General features: G+C 41.9%; 1 protein-coding gene across 2 annotated transcripts in view; it reads right to left on the reverse strand.

Annotated features, from left to right (window-relative positions):
* The window catches only part of NPAT (nuclear protein, coactivator of histone transcription), a 358,220-nt gene that overhangs the window by 175,662 nt on the left and 162,934 nt on the right, over positions 1–19,624 (reverse strand). The window contains exon 14 of one of the 2 annotated variants that reach the window (XM_078657048.1): positions 180–1,853. In XM_078657048.1, the coding sequence (XP_078513174.1) occupies positions 180–1,853 (1,674 nt within the window). The remainder of the gene's footprint in view (positions 1–179; positions 1,854–19,624) is intronic. The other variant, XM_078657050.1, reaches the window with a different exon arrangement.

A 19,624-nucleotide genomic window follows, 5' to 3' on the forward strand; every position in this document is an offset into this window, starting at 1 on the left:
TCTAATCTTATTTTTAGCCACAGTCTAAAATTTACCAAAATTTTACAAGATGGGAATATAGTAAACAATATAGTAAATCGGCATAAAACAATATAAAATGACAACTTTAAAGATCGGTGACCAAATTCTGTACTGAAATAACATGTACTTAATTATTTATTATATCTACTGCTACTTACCTTGAGAAACTTTAGGAGATAAAGTCTGTCCCACAGGAAACATGTTTCTTGGTCGAGGAGGGGTCTGAACTTGGGATTGATTCTTGGCAGATATAGGAGTAATTTTAGACTGTGATGCAGTACCACGGAAGGTTCCATTATTCGGCATGCAAGTGGTGATGTAAACATTATTTGAATGTCCAAATGATGTACTTGCAGGTATGAGCTGTAAAAATCCACCATCCTGGGAAAGACTGGGTGCAAGGGTAAACACCGTGCCATCTTCAGCCTTAAAACTAAGTGTACTGGAAGCTTGATCGCCGAGTGTGTGCAGAGGAAGACACTGATCCACAAAGACTACATCTGCAACTTTTTCTGAAGAGGGTACAGACTCTTCAGCAGATGCACTCTTGGGAGTGCCAGCATTTTGGACTTGTATTTTACCTGGAGAAGACAATATTATAGTTGGTACATTGTCTCCGCTGATACTAGACACAGCATTGCTTAGCTCGGTATCCCCTGAATGAGATGTTTCATCACTGATTATGATGTTTAAGGACATTATGCTTGAAGGATCTACTTCGGATGAGTGCCTGCTGCTGGAAGGAACATTACCAGCAGATGTTTGAACAGTGCTAGAGTCTATGACAGTAAATACGCTTTCTGAACCGGGAACAATATCTCTGAATGATGCAGTAGCCACAGTAGTACTTGGAGAAGAGGTAATTAAATGTTCCTTCTCTATGCTTGATATGGCTTGTAAAAGATTTTCTCTATCTACATTGGTTGCTGCAGAAGGCACAGCTTCTTTTGGCACTGTTAAAGTAGATACAATTGCCTTGGAAAACGCAGCCTGTGTATCAACATTCTTTACAGGGGATTTAAGGGCATCAATTGGCTCAGGCTCAACTTGATGCTGCTTTTCTTCTGAACTAGGCTGGCAAGAGGCTTCTTTCAGTGAGGGACTTAAACGAGCAGAAATATTATGGGCATCAACTGGATCGCGGGGAATCGGGTGAATGCTATGAGGTGACACTGAGGCATTTTTAGTTAAAGTGGTGTGTTCCTTACTACAATCAGAGGACTGGCATGGTACAGTGCTACCTTCATGATCATTGTTCCTAAACTGTTTTACTGACACAAAAGGCTTTGGATAGGGTTCTTCAGATAAGGGGGCAATGTTTAATATATCGGGTTCACACTCGAGGTCTTGTCTCCTACCTTTGCTACTTGAAATATCTTCCATTTCAACATTTGAAGTAACTAGTGAATGCTCTGGAACGTCAGACTTACTAAGTTCCAATCCAGGAAGCCTTTGTTCATTAGGAGGGAAATCTTCGGAGACTGACGATTCCTTTTCAGTTTCCATTACGATCTCACTTTGTGTTTCCACCATAGACAAGATGGGAGTACTGGGAGTTACTTCAACTGGACTCTTCCCTTCATCCATAGGACTCTGCAGATGTTCAGATTCCGGCATATCATGTTCAGGAGTGACAGCTGTCTGTATGTTGCTTACTTGTTTGTTACTTTCAACATTTAATAAATCTGTGTCCAACTTTTCTTTCTCTTTCTCCATGCTCAAGCCAACTGTGGTTGGTTTACTATTCTCTTTTTTTTCTACAGAGTTATCAGGACGTTTGGTCATCGAGTTACATATTTTGTCTGATGAGACATGTTTTCTGCAAGTATTACCTGCAAGTAGAAAAGCTTTGTTTACAATTCAAAAAATGTAAGTGTCATAATATTGCTGGATTAGACAGTAAATTTACCTGTACGGGACAAATGTGCAGTATTTTTTAACATGGACTAATTTTCTAGTTTTTAAAGTAAAGAAAAACAGCTGATAAAAAAGAAATGGTAAAAACAACATACAAGTAGTAGAAGCACCCAATCAAGAAGATGGTTATAGTTATCTGGTAAGCACTTCGTTTCATCTGGATCTTTAGGATTTTGTTCAGAAAACAGTCTGATTTACATAACTAAAAGGCAGCTCTCTCTGTATCTTAAACCAGTTCATTATGAGTTATGTTCATGTGGGTATGTCTGTTAGATGTAAGCACAAAGTACAGTCCACTCTACAGTTCAAGCTCCCATACGTAAATGAAAACCAGAAATGACTAATGTATGTCTAGGTTTAATTAGTTTACAAGCTGAGGAGAGAATAAGGGAATTCGGCGCTCAAGACAAAGCGCACAAATATTAATACGTAAATGTCAGTTTGTGTGGTGCTCAAAAGAGGAGATGTCATCCCTGAAACCAAAGAGGTTAAACAACTGACACAAGCCTCTAGTCTAAGCACATCCAATAGTGTACAAAAAACAGTAATGTAAGTCATCCAGATATCCATATATTTTTAAGTTCTTTCTTTTATTAGTTCAGAGTCCTTTCCCATCCAACACATGTTTCGTCAGTGGGCAATTCACCTTTCGACTTCCTCAGGGCTATCTTGACCCAGTCAAATCTCAAGTCGGGAATATCGACTCCAGGCTGAAACTAATTTCAGTAATACAATATGTTCTATCGGTCCCAAATGTCATCGTTCAGGCGTGTTTGCACCTTGTATATAAATGGTGGCCAGTATAACGGCTAGTGTTCATGCAACTTCTGCTGTGGCATATACGCCCGCCCTTCCTTCCACCACTATATACTTTCCTGCCACTTTATTTCACTCTTGTAGGTTTTTTCATCCTTACTTTCTGTCACTCATTCTTTTTCCCCTCTTGTGTTTCAGCCTCTCTTGCTCTGGGTCAAAGTCTGATGAGGTAAAGTTAAATTCCGGTCACCAAAAATGGGTGCAACCAACCAGGCCAAATTAAGTACTACTAGTAACTGAAATAACAAGGTCCACACAGTCTATAGAGCAATCGGGATACAATATGCATTACAAGCATGCCAAATACCAAATAGGCATTTAGATATTACAAATTTTGAGTAATGTGCTGAATTGTATTTTGATAACTAGTTTTTCTTATATATCTATATCAGCCAGTTTATTACACCATGAGCTGTTTCTCAAAAGTAGGAAAATGTCAACTTAAGCACACAACTGTGTTCTTCTCAGATACATTATAACAGACAACTAAACATTATGCATCACAATAGGTCGATCACCCCATTGGTTACTCTTTGGGTTTACAATACGTACCGCTCATGTAGACAGAATATCCTTCCAATTAAAAATGCTTACTACAGCTACCTCAAAAAAGAAATAAAGCGAGCGGCATGGATTCTATTTTTCTGAAAATGTTTTGTCTCGTACAGAAACTGAGAATTGCAGCAATAGTATATATCAACAACAGGAGAGTGAGGATCACTCCTATATCCCCAATAATGAAATGCAAAAAACAACTAAAGAGTGACTTGTCGGTGCTGTGGTCAAAGTAATAAAGCCCAAGGCACCAAAAAGTATCGAGAAATACAACCTCGCAACAATTATTGTGACTAGGCAGTTATTGAGCAGGAAATGGAGAAGGAAAGAGAAACACATACAAAAAGGGATATGAACAATAACTCATAATAGATTAAGAAAAAGAACCCTCACTCACCCTAGTGGTGACATGCTTCATCATGGGGTTCCCACTGGAGGAACCGAATGTCCCTCCAGTGTGCTTCAACGCCTGAATTGCAGCGGAGCAGGTTATTGTGAAAAAAGGGGTTGTTTATTTTTATAGATATGTGTTCTGTGCAAGTGATAGTGAGGATTAAAAAATATCAGTAGTGCCAAAAAACAACTTTATTTGGTGGTCCGCTGATATTGTTTAAAAGCAGTGTGTTAGATATTAATAGTGGTAATTTTCTTGACCACTTATATCTGTTAAGAATTAGGTCGACATGTTTCAGCTGTCTGAGATTGTTAATGCAGCTTTCTTCAGGACCAAAAAAGTGAATATCCCTGGTGGTCCGCGCTCGCTAAGGCGTGTCCAACCAGTGGATATATAGTGTGTTAAAAATTTTTGTTCTGTAAAAAATTGTTTATAGTACCGGAATTTCTCGGTTTCTGCACCCTAGTATTTCCAGGGGCAAGGAATCTGTAATTATAAAGCACAACATTAATGCGTTTCAAAACCTTTCTGGTAATTAAATACAATAAATCTTCTCATGCATATATCTCATACATTTCCAGCATTTGAAGTCACTCCCCAGTAAATTGCTATTTGCAAAACCAAATTTGGGGTAAGTAAGAGGAAGGACTCGGGATGATTATTTCCCTGTCTTTACATATGCTGTTTTATTAGTTTTGTTTGTTTAATAAAACGTATCCATAACATTATTATCATGGTTTAGACTCGTCAGAACAAATCGCCATCAGTAATATATTCTTAATACACCCGGCTAAGACGAGTTCCAAAAGGCAGTCTGTTGAAAAATGCCATGGTGCAAACAAAGTAATTGACCCAGTTCACTGACAAACATTAAGAATGAGTCTCTGTGGATTCCACGCTTAAAAACGCGAACCAAGAACTCAAGCGAAATTTGTTAAAAATATTAAACGGAAAAAACCTTGGTTTGTTATACTTACAGTACGTAACTAAGGTGCTGTCTTCATAGGCTTAGCGGGGGAGGCTTTCTTCACGCTACGGCCACTGTGTAAATAAATCGATTAAATATTAACATCAAACTGGGTTTGAATATGTAAAAACCCTCGAGGTTTCTAAGTTTGTCCCTCAGCACTTACTTCGCTCGTAACGGCTCGCCGCCATGAACCTACTCAATCCATTGCCGCCGCCCGAAGAGTGAATTCCCCGCCGCGGCGCGTCAGTAGAAAAGGGAGGTCAGGGGTAGATCACGTGTTCACAGTGAGCTGAGCCTTAAAGGTATACTCGCAAAAAGTCAGGGTTGTCTGAGGCAATAAAGATTTTAGCGTTTATACAACAATAAAACTAAGAGATCCCGTGCCCCGACAGGTATACTCGCAAACAATCAGCGTTGTCTAAAGCGATAAAGATTTTAGCGTTTATGCAACAATAAAACTAAGGGATCCAGAACCCTGACATTGTCGTAAATAAAGTAAATAGGCACTGAAAAGCCCAACTGTTCAAAACACGTTTAGGGCATCATAGGAAAATACCTTAATCCCCGAACACACACTTCTTTCCTTTTGACAATAGGAAAAAACTTTATTGACAATAACAATCTGTAAAGCTATAATCCTGATTTTCTTATTGATTTTCTATACGGGTACAACATTGTTAAAGCTGCTTACAGTTCGGATTGGGAAAAACCTAGTATTTAAACCCCCACTCAGGCCGCAATTACGGGTATGTGGCAACAATTGTAATTTATGTCATTAAGAATAAAAAATAATAAAGTAATGTCCTCGAGTGCCACCTATTGGGCTATAAAAATAGTTCTGTTATATTTTATTAAGGCAACAGTTGTTAAACTGCAAAGCCGTACTAGTTATCAGTTAGTATCCTAGCAAAAACTACAGAGGAAAGGTTACCATGATTTTATCCCATCAGTCCAATGTTGGCTCATTGTTAGTAGTAGGGAGCTTTTCTGATATGAAAGAACCCGGAATAGGGACTACATCGATCGCTGGATTAAGGCGATAGCATGATCTAGAGGAACATGCGCTCGGGAATGGGGCAGTGAATAACGTTACAAATGAAATGCTATACTATCATCTCTTCATTACTGTTCCCCAGGGAATATCATCATTCAAGCCGGTTTGATGGCATGAAAGGCGATATATCCACCTTTGTTCTTTTTCGAATAAACTGGCCTCAGCGCCCTGGGCCAATTGTTAGATCACAGTCCATTTTAATTCATCAGGAGTATGGTTCTGCTGTAAGTAATGGGATGTTAGTTTTGTGTTGTTTTTATGACACCGGATATTACTCCGGTGTTCACCAATCCTTAGTTTCACTCGTCTAGTTGTCATTCCTATGTATCTTAACCCACAGGGGCAGGTAATTAGGTAAATCACATAGCACGAGTTACAATTGGTGTGATTTCTTTGATGCCACACTTTACCCTCTTCTAGATTCAGGGTTTTTGTGGCACTTGTCAGAGGGCACACTGTGCATCCACCACATGGGTAATGACCATTTATCGGAGGCAAGCCCCATGCATTTAAAACCCCCTCAGTGTTGGTGACATCCTGTTTTCTGGGGCGGGTGTGTAAAAGAGCATCCTTGAGGCTTCTCGCACGTTTGAATGAAACAAGGGGTTTCTCCCAGTCATGATTAGAACTAGTAACTACTTTTAATCCATTGTTGAATGCAGTCACTCGCTGTATAAACAAACATTGGCGAGTACTCACTAGTACTTCACCTATTAGTACCTACCTAGTATTTCACCTACTTTTCACTGATCAATGGAGCCACAAACACCGATATCATCTTCTACACTCTGCGTAGAGCACAATGGAGGAAAGCGCTCCTCTCCATTCTCACTATCTCCTCCACCAGTAAATCCGCTCATGGCCTAACGCTTTCTATCACACCATCCCAAGTTTTCCCAGGTAGAGCCACCGTCACCATCTACAACAACGGGAACATTCTATTCCAAGCCACTGATAGGAACCTCGACCGACTCGACAACCTATTCCCTACCTTCTTAGAACACATCGCCAAACGGCGGACCTCCACTCCGCACACATCAAGCTGCACAACACCCCCCAACCCCAATCCTCAATATAACCTGCCTTGCCCATCGCAACAGCGGAATGACACACACCTCTCCCATCCCCCCAGTGCTATAGTTAGTCACACACCAGACTTAACCCCCCACACCCCGCATTCACTGACGAAGATCATTCCCCCTCACACATCCCCCATACCCCCACCCTCCCTTCCCCCACCTCACACCGCCTACGAGTCTCGCTGAACCCACCCCCGCCCGGAGCTTATATCCCCCCCCCGCGGCAGATCCTTCTCCCACCCTATCTCCCTCCCCACTCCCCCCCCCCCCACTCCCCAACCCTCCCAACTAGACCCTCAGAACACGCAACCCCCCATACCTTAACATCCCCCCTCTCTCCCCCCCATACTCAGCCCCCACTACCTCCCTGCCACCCCTATTGTCTTCAGCCCTCACTCATCCCTCAATTCACCGGCACCGCCTCCCATCGATGGCCCCACCTTTACCTCCCACCCTCCCCCTACCTTACCCACACCCCTCACCCACAAATTCTCTCACCCATCGAATACCACCCCACCCTCTATTACCGCGGAGCCCTTCACTACCACTAACGCTAGCGTGTCCCACTCCTCCGTCCCCAGTTGGCTTTCCAGCTCCCTACTCAACCGCCCGCCCACGGCCCTCATCACCAACACTAGCCCCAATCCACCTCTGGACTTGATTTTATCCACACTCCTACAAGTCAAAGACGAGCTCCACGCCATCAAAGAACTTCTTTACACACACCCCAGACAACCCCGACCTACAACGACCACCTCTGTATCCAACAAACGCCACACCCTCCCCACAGGCCCTCGCATTCAACTCTCTCCGCGTTGGCCCACTATGCCCGCTCGCAACAACACCCACCGCCCCCGGCGCGCCCTCAACTCCCTGTCGGACCACGACTTAGGCACCCTCCTGCGCTCTTTTGGCCCAGGTCCGGTAAAACACACAACCTCCACACACCTCCCCATACCCACAATTCTCACAAATCCCCTTAGGCACCCAACTCTAAGTAACAGAAGCTCCGTCCCCAACAACCTCAGAAAAGTCCCCCTATCTCTAGAACATTCGACCACCCTCCTCTCCCCCAGACTCAAATGCATCCTACTCAACTGCAGATCGGCCCAGAGACACTCCTCCGACATTGCAGATCTCGTCACATCAATGGATCTTGACCTAACCATTTTGACTGAAACGTGGCTAACTGAAGCTTCTACGCCTATTATGGACATTCTAGTTCCCCCCAATTACCGCATCATTAGACTCGACAGGCCCGGCAAGACGGGCGGGGGGATCACATGCATTTTTGGGAGCAACCTCTCCGTTATTAAAGTCACCTCCCCCTCCCTCACTTCCTGTGAACTCTTCAGCCTCGATATCTCCAGTGAGTGCAAACCAGTATATGCCTTACATCTCATCTATCACCCGCCTGGGGACAACCACCTTCACCCAACAACTCATGGACACGATCACTTCCAACGCTGGTCGGCAGATCACTCAAATCTACCTGGGTGACTTTAATCTCCACTGGAACGATCAGAAAGACGCAGTGGTGAACAGTCTCAAAACTTTCCTTAATGCGCTTGACCTCACCTAAATATGCAACAGCCCAACACACGATAAAGGCGCGATACTCGATCTCATCATCGCTACAGAGGACTCTACCCAACTGGGGGCAATCCAACCTTGTGACTGGTCAGACCACCACATTATCACCTTTTTTATCAATGAAAAAGTCAAACCTACCCCGGCTCAACCCACCAAATCCAAGATCTGGAAAAGGGACATGAAGAATCGATTTGCAGAGCGCACTTGGAGATCTGACCCCTCAACACTGCATCACAAAACGCTTAAGAACAAGAGAAATGCCTACTTTAGGAAAATCAAGCATGCGAAATCTGACTTCTTTAGCCTCCAGCTGGACCAAGCAAAAAACCGACCAAGAAAACTGTTCGAACTAGTCAAAACCCAAACCAAGACGCAATCCTTCGAACCAAACAACACAACAAGCGATATCCCACACTGTGAAGACTTTTCTGCTTTCTTTAAGCTAAAGACCGACAACATAAGAACTGACCTCCTCAATGATGTAAGCCGATACCCTAGCCACATCAGAATGTCTAACACTCAACCTAAAAATAACGCATCATGGACGACCTTCGACACCTACTCTGAAGAAGCAATACACAAACTGCTCGGCACCTTGAAGCCCTCTAATCACCTCTCAGACCCCCTACCTGCTAATGCTGTAAAAGACTTCACCCCCTTGCTCCTCCCACTCTGGACCAAAATAATTAACAGCTCCCTTCAACAAGGTCTCATCCCTGATTCCCTCAAGGTGGGGCAAGTCACGCCCATACTCAAGAAACCTACAGCTGACCCGTCTGACCTAAACAATTACCGTCCTATCACCAATATCCCCACCTTGGCCAAACTGTTGGAAAAATGTGTACAACTCCAACTAACAAAACACATTGACCAGTTTGACATCCTCAACCCTCATCAATCAGGCTTCCGAGCGAAACACAGCACGGAAACGGCCATGACACACATAATTGATGACGCCCTCCAAATCCTTGACCGGAATGATTCATGCCTCCTCATCCTTCTTGACCTCTCCTCAGCATTTGACACGGTCAAACACGAGAACCTACTGGAGCTGCTAAACACTAGAATGGGTTTATCCGGGACTGTTCTCAAATGGTTCACTTCCTTCCTACATAACCGGTCTCAGAAGTTCAAGATCAACAATGTGCTGTCCTCACCTGTGCCAGTAGATTTAGGCGTCCCACAAGGATCCTCCCTTTCACCCACACTGTTCAACCTCATCATGGAACCACTCGCCACCTTGCTCCAAGCATCCAATGTACACTTCCATATGTATGCTGATGACACTCAACTTTACCTAAAGGTTCAATCCCCGGAAGATATCAAACTTCTGAACTATACACTTAGAAACACCCAATCGTGGTTGGCCGATAATCACCTCAAACTAAATGCTCTGAAAACTGAGTTCCTTCTTATATCACCCCCTGCGAAAATTACCACCACCCAAATCTGGCTCAATCACCTAACAGCACTCAATGTCCGACCCACCATCGTGGACTATGCAAAATCCTTAGGCATCACACTTGACGCAAAGCTCAACATGCAACAGCACATTAGCAAAGCAACGAAAGGAGCTAATTTCCAAATCAACACATTGAGGAAACTTAAACCCTTCCTCCCAGTCAAAGACTTCCAAACTGCTGTACAAGCCCTAATCATCAACCGCATAGACTATGGAATTGTGGCCCTCAGCGGACTCCCTCTATCAACAACCGCACCCCTAAGAGCCTCCTTGAACGCTGCCGCGAGACTCATTACTGGCTCAAGAAAACACTCTCATATATCCCCTGACTTGAAATCCCTGAAATGGCAGCCCTTTGAAGCCAGAATACAGCTGAAAATTGCCGTTATGACACACTCGGCCGTACACCACAAGGCACCCAACTACCTCACTCAAAAGTTGACTATATCAGGAGGTTTGAGATCCAATAGAAGTACAAAAAATCTACTCCTGAAACCTCGCAGATTCCGGAAGGAAAAAACTTACAAACGCTCCTTCTCAGGAATGGCACCCAGGATCTGGAATGCACTTCCCCCTGAAACCAGACTTATCTCCTCCACTGCATTCTTCAAGAAAGAGGTGAAAGCCATCCTTATGGCCAAGTTCACCTGAACTTTATTGTTGTTGGATCAGAGACTTTGCACCGCTTTTATATCACTGGCTACTTGACTGTTTAATGTTTAATGTTATCATATTCTTATTTGATTACGATCCTATTATGTTACTCATTCACTACCTATTACTATACTGTACACGTTAGTTTGTTGAATCACCCCCTTGATATCCCTACCCCTTGTTCTCTGTAACGCTAAGAAAGTGGTATATGCCATCCTTATAGCCTAAGCTCTCCTGATATCTATCGTAGTTGGATCAAAGACTTTGCAACGTCCTATATTATTGCTTACCTGATTGTCTATTGGTATTTTATCAGCACATGACTGCTATCCGATCATGCTTTTGACTATTATACTGTACCCAATAATATGTTTAGTCACCCTCCTGTTGCCATCACCCCCTGTTTCTGTGAAGCGCTCTGATATCTGCAAAGATCTTGTTCGCGCTATATAAAACTTTGAATAAATAAATAAATAAATAATATTCCCTGGTGAACAGTAATGAAGAGATGATAGTATAGCATTTCATTTGTAACGTTATTCACTGCCCCATTCCCTAGCGCATGTTCCTCTAGATCATGCTATCGCCTTAATCCAGCGATCGATGTAGTCCCTATTCCGGGTTCTTTCATATCAGAAAAGCTCCCTACTACTAACAATGAGCCAACATTGGACTGATGGGATAAAATCATGGTAACCTTTCCTCTGTGGCTTTTGCTGGGATACTAACTGATAACTAGTACGGCTTTGCAGTTTAACAACTTTTGCACGTTTCTCCTATGAGTTGCCTTAATAAAATATAACAGAACTATTTTTATAGCCCAATAGGTGGCACTCGAGGACATTACTTTATTATTTTTTATTCTTAATGACATAAGTTACAATTGTTGCCACATACCCGTAATTGCGGCCTGAGTGGGGGTTTAAATACTAGGTTTTTCCCAATCTGAACTGTAAGCAGCTTTAACAATGTTGTACCCGTATAGAAAATCAATAAGAAAATCAGGATTATAGCTTTACAGATTGTTATTGTCAATAAAGTTTTTTCCTATTGTCAAAAGGAAAGAAGTGTGTGTTCGGGGATTAAGGTATTTTCCTATGATGCCCTAAACGTGTTTTGAACAGTTGGGCTTTTCAGTGCCTATTTACTTTATTTACGACAATGTCAGGGTTCTGGATCCCTTAGTTTTATTGTTGCATAAACGCTAAAATCTTTATCGCTTTAGACAACGCTGACTTTTTGCGAGTATACCTTTAAGGCTCAGCTCACTGTGAACACGTGATCTACCCCCGACCTCCCTTTTCTACTGACGCGCCGCGGCGGGGAATTCACTCTTCGGGCGGCAGCAGTGGATTGAGTAGGTTCATGGCGGCGAGCCGTTACGAGCGAAGTAAGTGCTGAGGGACAAACTTAGAAACCTCGAGGGTTTTTACATATTCAAACCCAGTTTGATGTTAATATTTAATCTATTTATTTACACAGTGGCCGTAGCGTGAAGAAAGCCTTCCCCGCTAAGCCTATGAAGACAGCACCTTAGTTACGTGCTGTAAGTATAACAAACCAAGGTTTTTTCCGTTTAATATTTTTAACAAATTTCGCTTGAGTTCTTGGTTCGCGTTTTTAAGCGTGGGATCCACAGAGACTCATTCTTAATGTTTGTCAGTGAACTGGGTCAATTACTTTGTTTGCACCATGGCATTTTTCAACAGACTGCCTTTTGGAACTCGTCTTAGCCGGGTGTATTAAGAATATATTACTGATGGCCATTTGTTCTGACGAGTCTAAACCATGATAATAATGTTATGGATACGTTTTATTAAACAAACAAAACTAATAAAACAGCATATGTAAAGACAGGGAAATAATCATCCCGAGTCCTTCCTCTTACTTACCCCAAATTTGGTTTGGAAATAGCAATTTACTGGGGAGTGACTTCAAATGCTGGAAATGTATGAGATATATGCATGAGAAGATTTATTGTATTTAATTACCAGAAAGGTTTTGAAACGCATTAATGTTGTGCTTTATAATTACAGATTCCTTGCCCCTGGAAATACTAGGGTGCTGAAACCGAGAAATTCCGGTACTATAAACAATTTTTTAGAGAACAAAATTTTTTAACACACTATATAGCCACTGGTTGGACACGCCTTAGCGAGCGCGGACCACCAGGGATATTCACTTTTTTGGTCCTGAAGAAAGCTGCATTAACAATCTCAGACAGCTGAAACATGTTGACCTAATTCTTAACAGATATAAGTGGTCAAGAAAATTACCACTATTAATATCTAACACACTGCTTTTAAACAATATCAGCGGACCACCAAATAAAGTTGTTTTTGGTACTACTGATATTTTTTAATCCTCACTATCACTTGCACAGAACACATATCTATAAAAAGAAACAACTCCTTTTTTCACAATAACCTGCTCCGCTGCAATTCAGGCGTTGAAGCACCACTGGAGGGACATTCGGTTCCTCCAGTGGGAACCCCATGATGAAGCATGTCACCACTAGGGTGAGTGAGGGTTCTTTTTCTTAATCTATTATGAGTTATTGTTTATATGCCTTTTTGTATGTGTTTCTCTTTCCTTCTCCATTTCCTGCTCAATAACTGCCTAGTCACAATAATTGTTGCGAGGTTGTATTTCTCGATACTTTTTGGTGCCTTGGGCTTTATTACTTTGACCACAGCACCGACAAGTCACTCTTTAGTTGTTTTTTGAATTGCAGCAATAGCACATTGTTTGCACAGCATAGTAAGCAACTGCCCTTCGGATTCACATGCTGTGCATTATTCCCCCATCTAATGTTTAGGTCCAGAACTGTGACTTTTCTTTTCCCACTGCGGGCGAAGTCAACCACCATTTGGTGATATGTCTGTCTTTCTGTGACGTCAAACATGCGCCACGGAATTTCTTGTGCATAGTCGCCATCTTGAGATTCTTTTTTTCTCTTTTTGCGAATAATTGGCTTGTGAACCTTTCCTCCACTTCATTTCGTTGTACCGTTGATATGCCTGTTTGATCCTTCTTATTTCCGGGGAGGCAGGCGCATCGATCGCATGCGAATCCAGAAAACTCTTGAAGGTGCAAAGGTAGTCGTAGAGGTAAATTTTGTTTTGCAGTGTGAATCTTTCTTGGATTCACATGCTGTATTCCTTTCTCCTGGAAAATCTGATGAAATGAGTGCATGTTCCAAACAGGTGTGTTAGAAACATCTGTCACAACGGTGTCTCTCCCTTGGTTTGAATGTCCACACAATAGTGTTTTGTGATATTATGTACGGAGGACTTCATCGCTGCTTTACTTATGTCATTCATGGAGACATTTTCCATGAATGCAACTGGTGTACCCTTTTTCCTTGTAGAATGAGCCTTTGGCCTCCTTCAATGTCACTCAGGCTCTTTTTTAACATGTCTATATCGTTTGTCCTGTCCATCATGCCATGGTAGACCTGAGTGAACCTTTGGTAGCTGGTGTAAAGGGAACTGTGCTAGCTTCCCGATCGGTTTTATATCCAATAGGTAATACATTATTGCCTTTCTTACATCTAACATCTGTAAGGACCTCTCAGCCTTTGTCTTTGTGTGCTGAAAAATCCCAGGTAGCTGAATGTACAAGTTAATTGGTTAGCTTGAAAATGTGTTACGACGTTTGGGAGGAATAGTGGCTTTTTCTCATAACCATCTTGTCCTTGGATAGGCGTAAAGCTGTCTGTAACTGTCTCGTAACGGTCAGTGACTGAATCCTGCTGGGGGAACGTCTTCTGCTAAATGACCTCACAGATCAGTGCGCCCTGCCTTCCAGCCAGTTCTTGACCTACTATGCCATGGTTAAGACATGTAGGGAGATGTGGCCTGGGATTCGAGGGGAACAAGATACCCATGGTGTATTACAAGCGCTGGTGACTCTGGGCCCGACACGACAACTTGTGAAATGCCTTTACAGAGCACAACTAAACATGATCACAAAACTGCTGTCTGGGACCCGGGACAGGGGAGGCGCTGTTACTCGGTAGGGACATGACAGACGTAGAGTAGATCTAAGGAGAGCCGTAGGCGCGTTTCCAGAAGGACCAGTTCCAAATATGTCCAATTCAATTACTTGCACATTACATGGCGTACTTGACCCCCCACCGACTGCAGGCTATGTATGCAAGTGAACACCGGGATGCAAGGGGCCAAATGTTGGGTTTACACATAGGATGTAGGCCTGCCCAGAGTTGCAGGATTTCTGGGAAGCTGCAATTGCTGCGCTTAATGGGGTACTGGAGCACTCACTCCATTGTACGGTAGATGGTTGGCTTCGCAGACTATTCCCCAGGCCCAAGGCACACAAAATAGGCACTAGATTCGTGGATCTTGCATTGATCCTAGCGAAACGGCGCATAGCCCTGAAGTGGATGACCAAAGCAAGCCCCTGAGTCAATGCCTGGGAAAGGGATGTTAACACATGGGCCAGAGCGGAAGAGAGGGCCCTAATTAGGGAAGATGCCCGGGGAATAAGGCACCGTCCGTTAGCGATGCTTTGGGCGGAGGCACTACACGCCTCAGACACCCTACTGCACCGGATGCCTTGATCAACACACAGTCAACCAAGGATGCTTTAGAATCACGTAGTTGACTAGTCTCTACAAGGTGAGAGGTGGCCTGCCTGAGTCGACAGAATGTAATTTTACCCCCCCCCCCCCCCCCTCCCCACCGCACTCTTCCCACCGGCAAGACACTCTACACACTTGTTAGGAGCTCCTGCTACGCTTTTCTTTGTCACCAACCCCTCTATGCCCACTAGACAACTCTATTATAACTGTTTATATGTTTTATCATTATGATTGCTGTCAACAGCATGTATGCATCCACAGACATGACTTTCGGATGACCAGGATGCTATGAAGCAGCTAAGAATATGGATATCTGTATACGTTCCGTCACAGACTACAACCGGTAAAGTGCATTTTTATATGTAATCTGAAGTTCTGCTTATGTTCATAGTGAACAGAAAATGGTCCCTGGGCACTTATAACCTCACTTGACATTTAGATGAATGGATACCGGTATTATGCTTGCAGTAATGAGGCTTATCCGTGAAGAGGATACCCACTGTGTAAATGGGGTGAAAGCTCCTGCTCTTTCTTGTATAATTGCATTGTAATACTTAAATGCCAATCAAAACATGTAAAAAAAAAAAACTTGTTCTTGTGTACTTGCCAGTTCCTCTGTAATTAAAGCCTGCACTCCATGACTTTGTAATGAGGTGATCACTATTAGGAATATAGCTTTTAATTTCAAATACTTGAGTTCTGCCTTATGCATCGGTTCAAATGACTCCATGTGCTAGCTCAGCATGAACTTTAAATTCTACATAGGTGTGGGTACTGTCCGTGATGGTACTAGTCTCTTTGCTCCCTCCAGGGATTTTCTGATTATGTGTGCAGTGAAAAGGCTTCTTCCTGTTTGTTCCCTACCATATGTGCCAATGGCCACCATGTGGCCCTTGATGAATGCATAAGTCAGGTGTCATCTAAAAGGTAAATAAGGTATCCAATGTCTGTGGTGTCCTGTGTTCTAGCCTACAGGAATTCTTCTTTGCTGCACCAGTAAACATATCTATTCCACTTGAATGTACAGCATGTTCGTGTTGTGGGCCTCCCTCAGGATTTCAATGCTTCTCTAAGGGAGACATAAGTTTCCAAATTCTCAGTCTTTACGAGCCATGCTGCCAGTCCGAGGTTTTCTAGTTCTATGTGGCATACCTCTCCATTCTGCATTGTGAGGAGGTTTTGGGAGTGGGGTAGTTCTATTATTGCTCCCCATGACATCTCTAGCAGGTCTAAAAACCATGCATGTATTGCCCATTTTGGCACTTTCAAGATTAGAGTCATTGATCACTGCTTGCCTGTGAAATTAGTGGAATTAGGGTTAAAGCATATGCAAATATCCCTGGTCAATCGTTTGATAGGGCAATTCCCTCTTGAAAGATGATTTTTTTCTTTAACATACTTTATTGAGTTTTTAGCAAATATTCAACAAGGTACATCAATATTGTAAATTACAGATATTCAGTTGTACTCCTCAATGAATGGTCTGCAGTTACATGTCTAAGGCAGACTGGAGCGTCATGCCATTAGCTCAAGGCCCCCACCCCCTCTATCAATGTAATAAAGGTACTACAAGTTGCATCGTATTCAGTCCATGAAATTCTGTACTTTCAGACCTTAACATCAGAAATAATCAATGCTCAACATTATAAACTGGCCCCAACTGTCCCCCCCCCCCCCACACATACACCCTCGTCACCGCCACAGGCGTGTCGCACGTAGCCCATCTCTTATCTACCTGAACTAGGAATGCCCCTCTCTTTGCTCTGCTGGCTGCTATTATGGGTCATTGCTGATATCTTATTCAGTTTGGAGAGTAACTACCGCTGTATATCTGCTCCACTGTTTGTCATTCAGTGGTGTCAAAAGTGCAGGGTTCAGCCTTCGCCAACCAGGGGCACTCCTGTTGGGTCCTCTCCTACCTCATTCTCTGGGTTCTTTAGCCATTCCACTAACGCTGTCCATGCTCTAGCATACGCCCCAATACAAAACCCAATACAGAAAAGTATTGTTGGGCAACAGCCAGTTGTAGGCCATTACAAATGCAGCACGTTCAGGGTTTGTCCACTGGCATTGGAGACAAGTTCTCTGCAATTCAATGGACAGACCATTATGTTGAAGGGAATGACAAATTGCAAGACAAAAGATTTAATATATCTTTTAATTTTTCCATGTGGAATGGGTTATGTGGGTGAGATAGCACATACCCTCAATATCCGCCTGACTGAACATAGATCAGCAATCCGTACCAAAAAATGACAGCACCTATGGTACAACATTACACCGAAATGAACCACACAGCAGATGATATAAAATGGTTCATTGTAGAAAAAATCCAACCTAAACAAGGTCAAGATTCTGAAACAGTCAGGAAACGCCGGAGGTGTATTGGATTTTTACATTGAACACTTATAAAAAAGGGTTTAAACCAGGATATACCCTGAGAACAAGCAATAAAATGACACCAATAAAAAGTTACCACTACAGGCACTTCAGTTACATCCAAAATGCTAAAATGAAAATATACTACAATCAACTTTATTTATCCAAGAAGGGCACCTTTAGTAAACCCACTTTTTTAGATCTTATATGGATGATACATCTTTAAATGAAAATGCCCGATGTGTATCTACAATTGTAGTCGGGTTCATGGATCATTTATTAGAATTCACTAAAAACATAAGTTAAAATAAAAATAATGATTTCCAAACAAGGGAGATGATGCACCCATGGAGCGCTGTGCAACTTGGTGGGGCATCTTTTGGTCCTATTCCTTCACTTTTGTTAACTGTATTTGGTGAGTGAGCGATCATATCTCACGTCAGGCCACCGGTTATATTTTGCTTCATTAGATAAGTAGGAAGAATCATATCCTACACAATTTCAGCACATAGTAAAGAGCTTTATTAAACTGTAAGTATGACATTATGCCACCGCAGTAACTAGGCTTTAATTACCACATATCTGGATGCGGGTGCATAAAAATATATCCATCTAATAAAACACCTCTCTATTTGTTTTATATATGCCCTGCAAGGATAAATAAAGTGAAATATAATATATCAAGTACTTTGAATAATAAACACTTCACAGTGTTTAGAGAAAAGCGCTCAAAAGACAAAAAGGACCCTGCTTCATACAAGATTTGGATCTTTCGTATATACAGGTACTAAAGACTACTGACGGTTTAAGTTAAAAGCTATATCCCAAAAAGATAAATAGCCATGCAGTTTCTATTCAGAAATAGCCATTTGTTTCAGATGCGGGTGTATAAGAATATATTCATCTAATAAAACATCTTTTTATACGTTATGTATACCTTGCAGGCATCAATAAAAAGGAAAATAATAAAATGAGGAATTTGAACATCAAACACTTCATAGTGTTTTGAGAAAAGTACATAGCTGTTAAAAACTCATCTTGTTCCACACTAAACTTGGATTCTCTACCTAAGCTATAGGTACCAAAGATTAGTAATGACTACATGTTTAAAAGAGTAAAATAGCCCTGCAGGTTCTATTCAGGATTAGTCATTTGTTTTTACATCTTGTCCTAGGCTTAAATGAATCAGATACACCAAATGAACCACAGAGAAAATAAACTGATGGCTTATTTTCAATAATCTACTTGCTGATAAAGAAATAGGTGACTACATTCTTAAGAAGCCTTTTTCACATGTGAGACACACGGGATATGCATGTAGTACTATTCACTAGATGATATCACAAACTATGCATGCTCACTTCACCCATCTAGTTCACATGCAGTTTCCTAATTCACGCTCTTCAAGCTAATTCTTGTAATGCACACACACCTCTCTGGGTATAAATGGTTTCTATCCCAAAAAGCAAGTCAATAAACAGGTTTTATCCCACACATTCTATAAATAGAATATGTTTTTAATTTCCAAATTCTCTAAATCTCTCCACTCGATGTTTGCCCAACCTATTGGTACTGAACAAGGCTAACCAAAACAATTTAATCTTAAATGTTAGAAAAACATTAAATATAATTTCAGGAAATCTCATTAACATATGTGCATATATATCCTGAGACCATGCCTATTATGTATTTTATGCAGACAAAGTTGAGACGGTCCCCTGATGAAGGCACCTCAACCGAAACGCGTGTGGCTTCCATCTACCACCAGCCTTCCCATTGATCATGAATTATCTGGATCTTCCTTCGTATATATAAATGTGCAATGCAACAAACTGTCTAATTACTTGCGTAAATCAATTGCATTGTTTTCTCATGAATACATGATTATATTGTATTGTTCTTTGGGTATTGACAATTTTAGTTATTTATCATAAATTGAAAATAATGTTTTGATATTTCGATACAATAAATAAGATAAAATTAAAAAGTCTTTTGATAACAAATAATTCAACATGGTCATGGTCATTGACTTACAATGCACAATGTTTTCATGTATAATCATTATTATGTTGTCCTAAAATTTAGAATTTGTGATTATTGTACACTTGCTTCTAGCTTCTTCTTTTC

This window comes from Lissotriton helveticus, chromosome 8, assembly GCF_964261635.1.
Source record: "Lissotriton helveticus chromosome 8, aLisHel1.1, whole genome shotgun sequence".
Classification (NCBI taxonomy): Eukaryota; Metazoa; Chordata; class Amphibia; order Caudata; family Salamandridae; genus Lissotriton; species Lissotriton helveticus.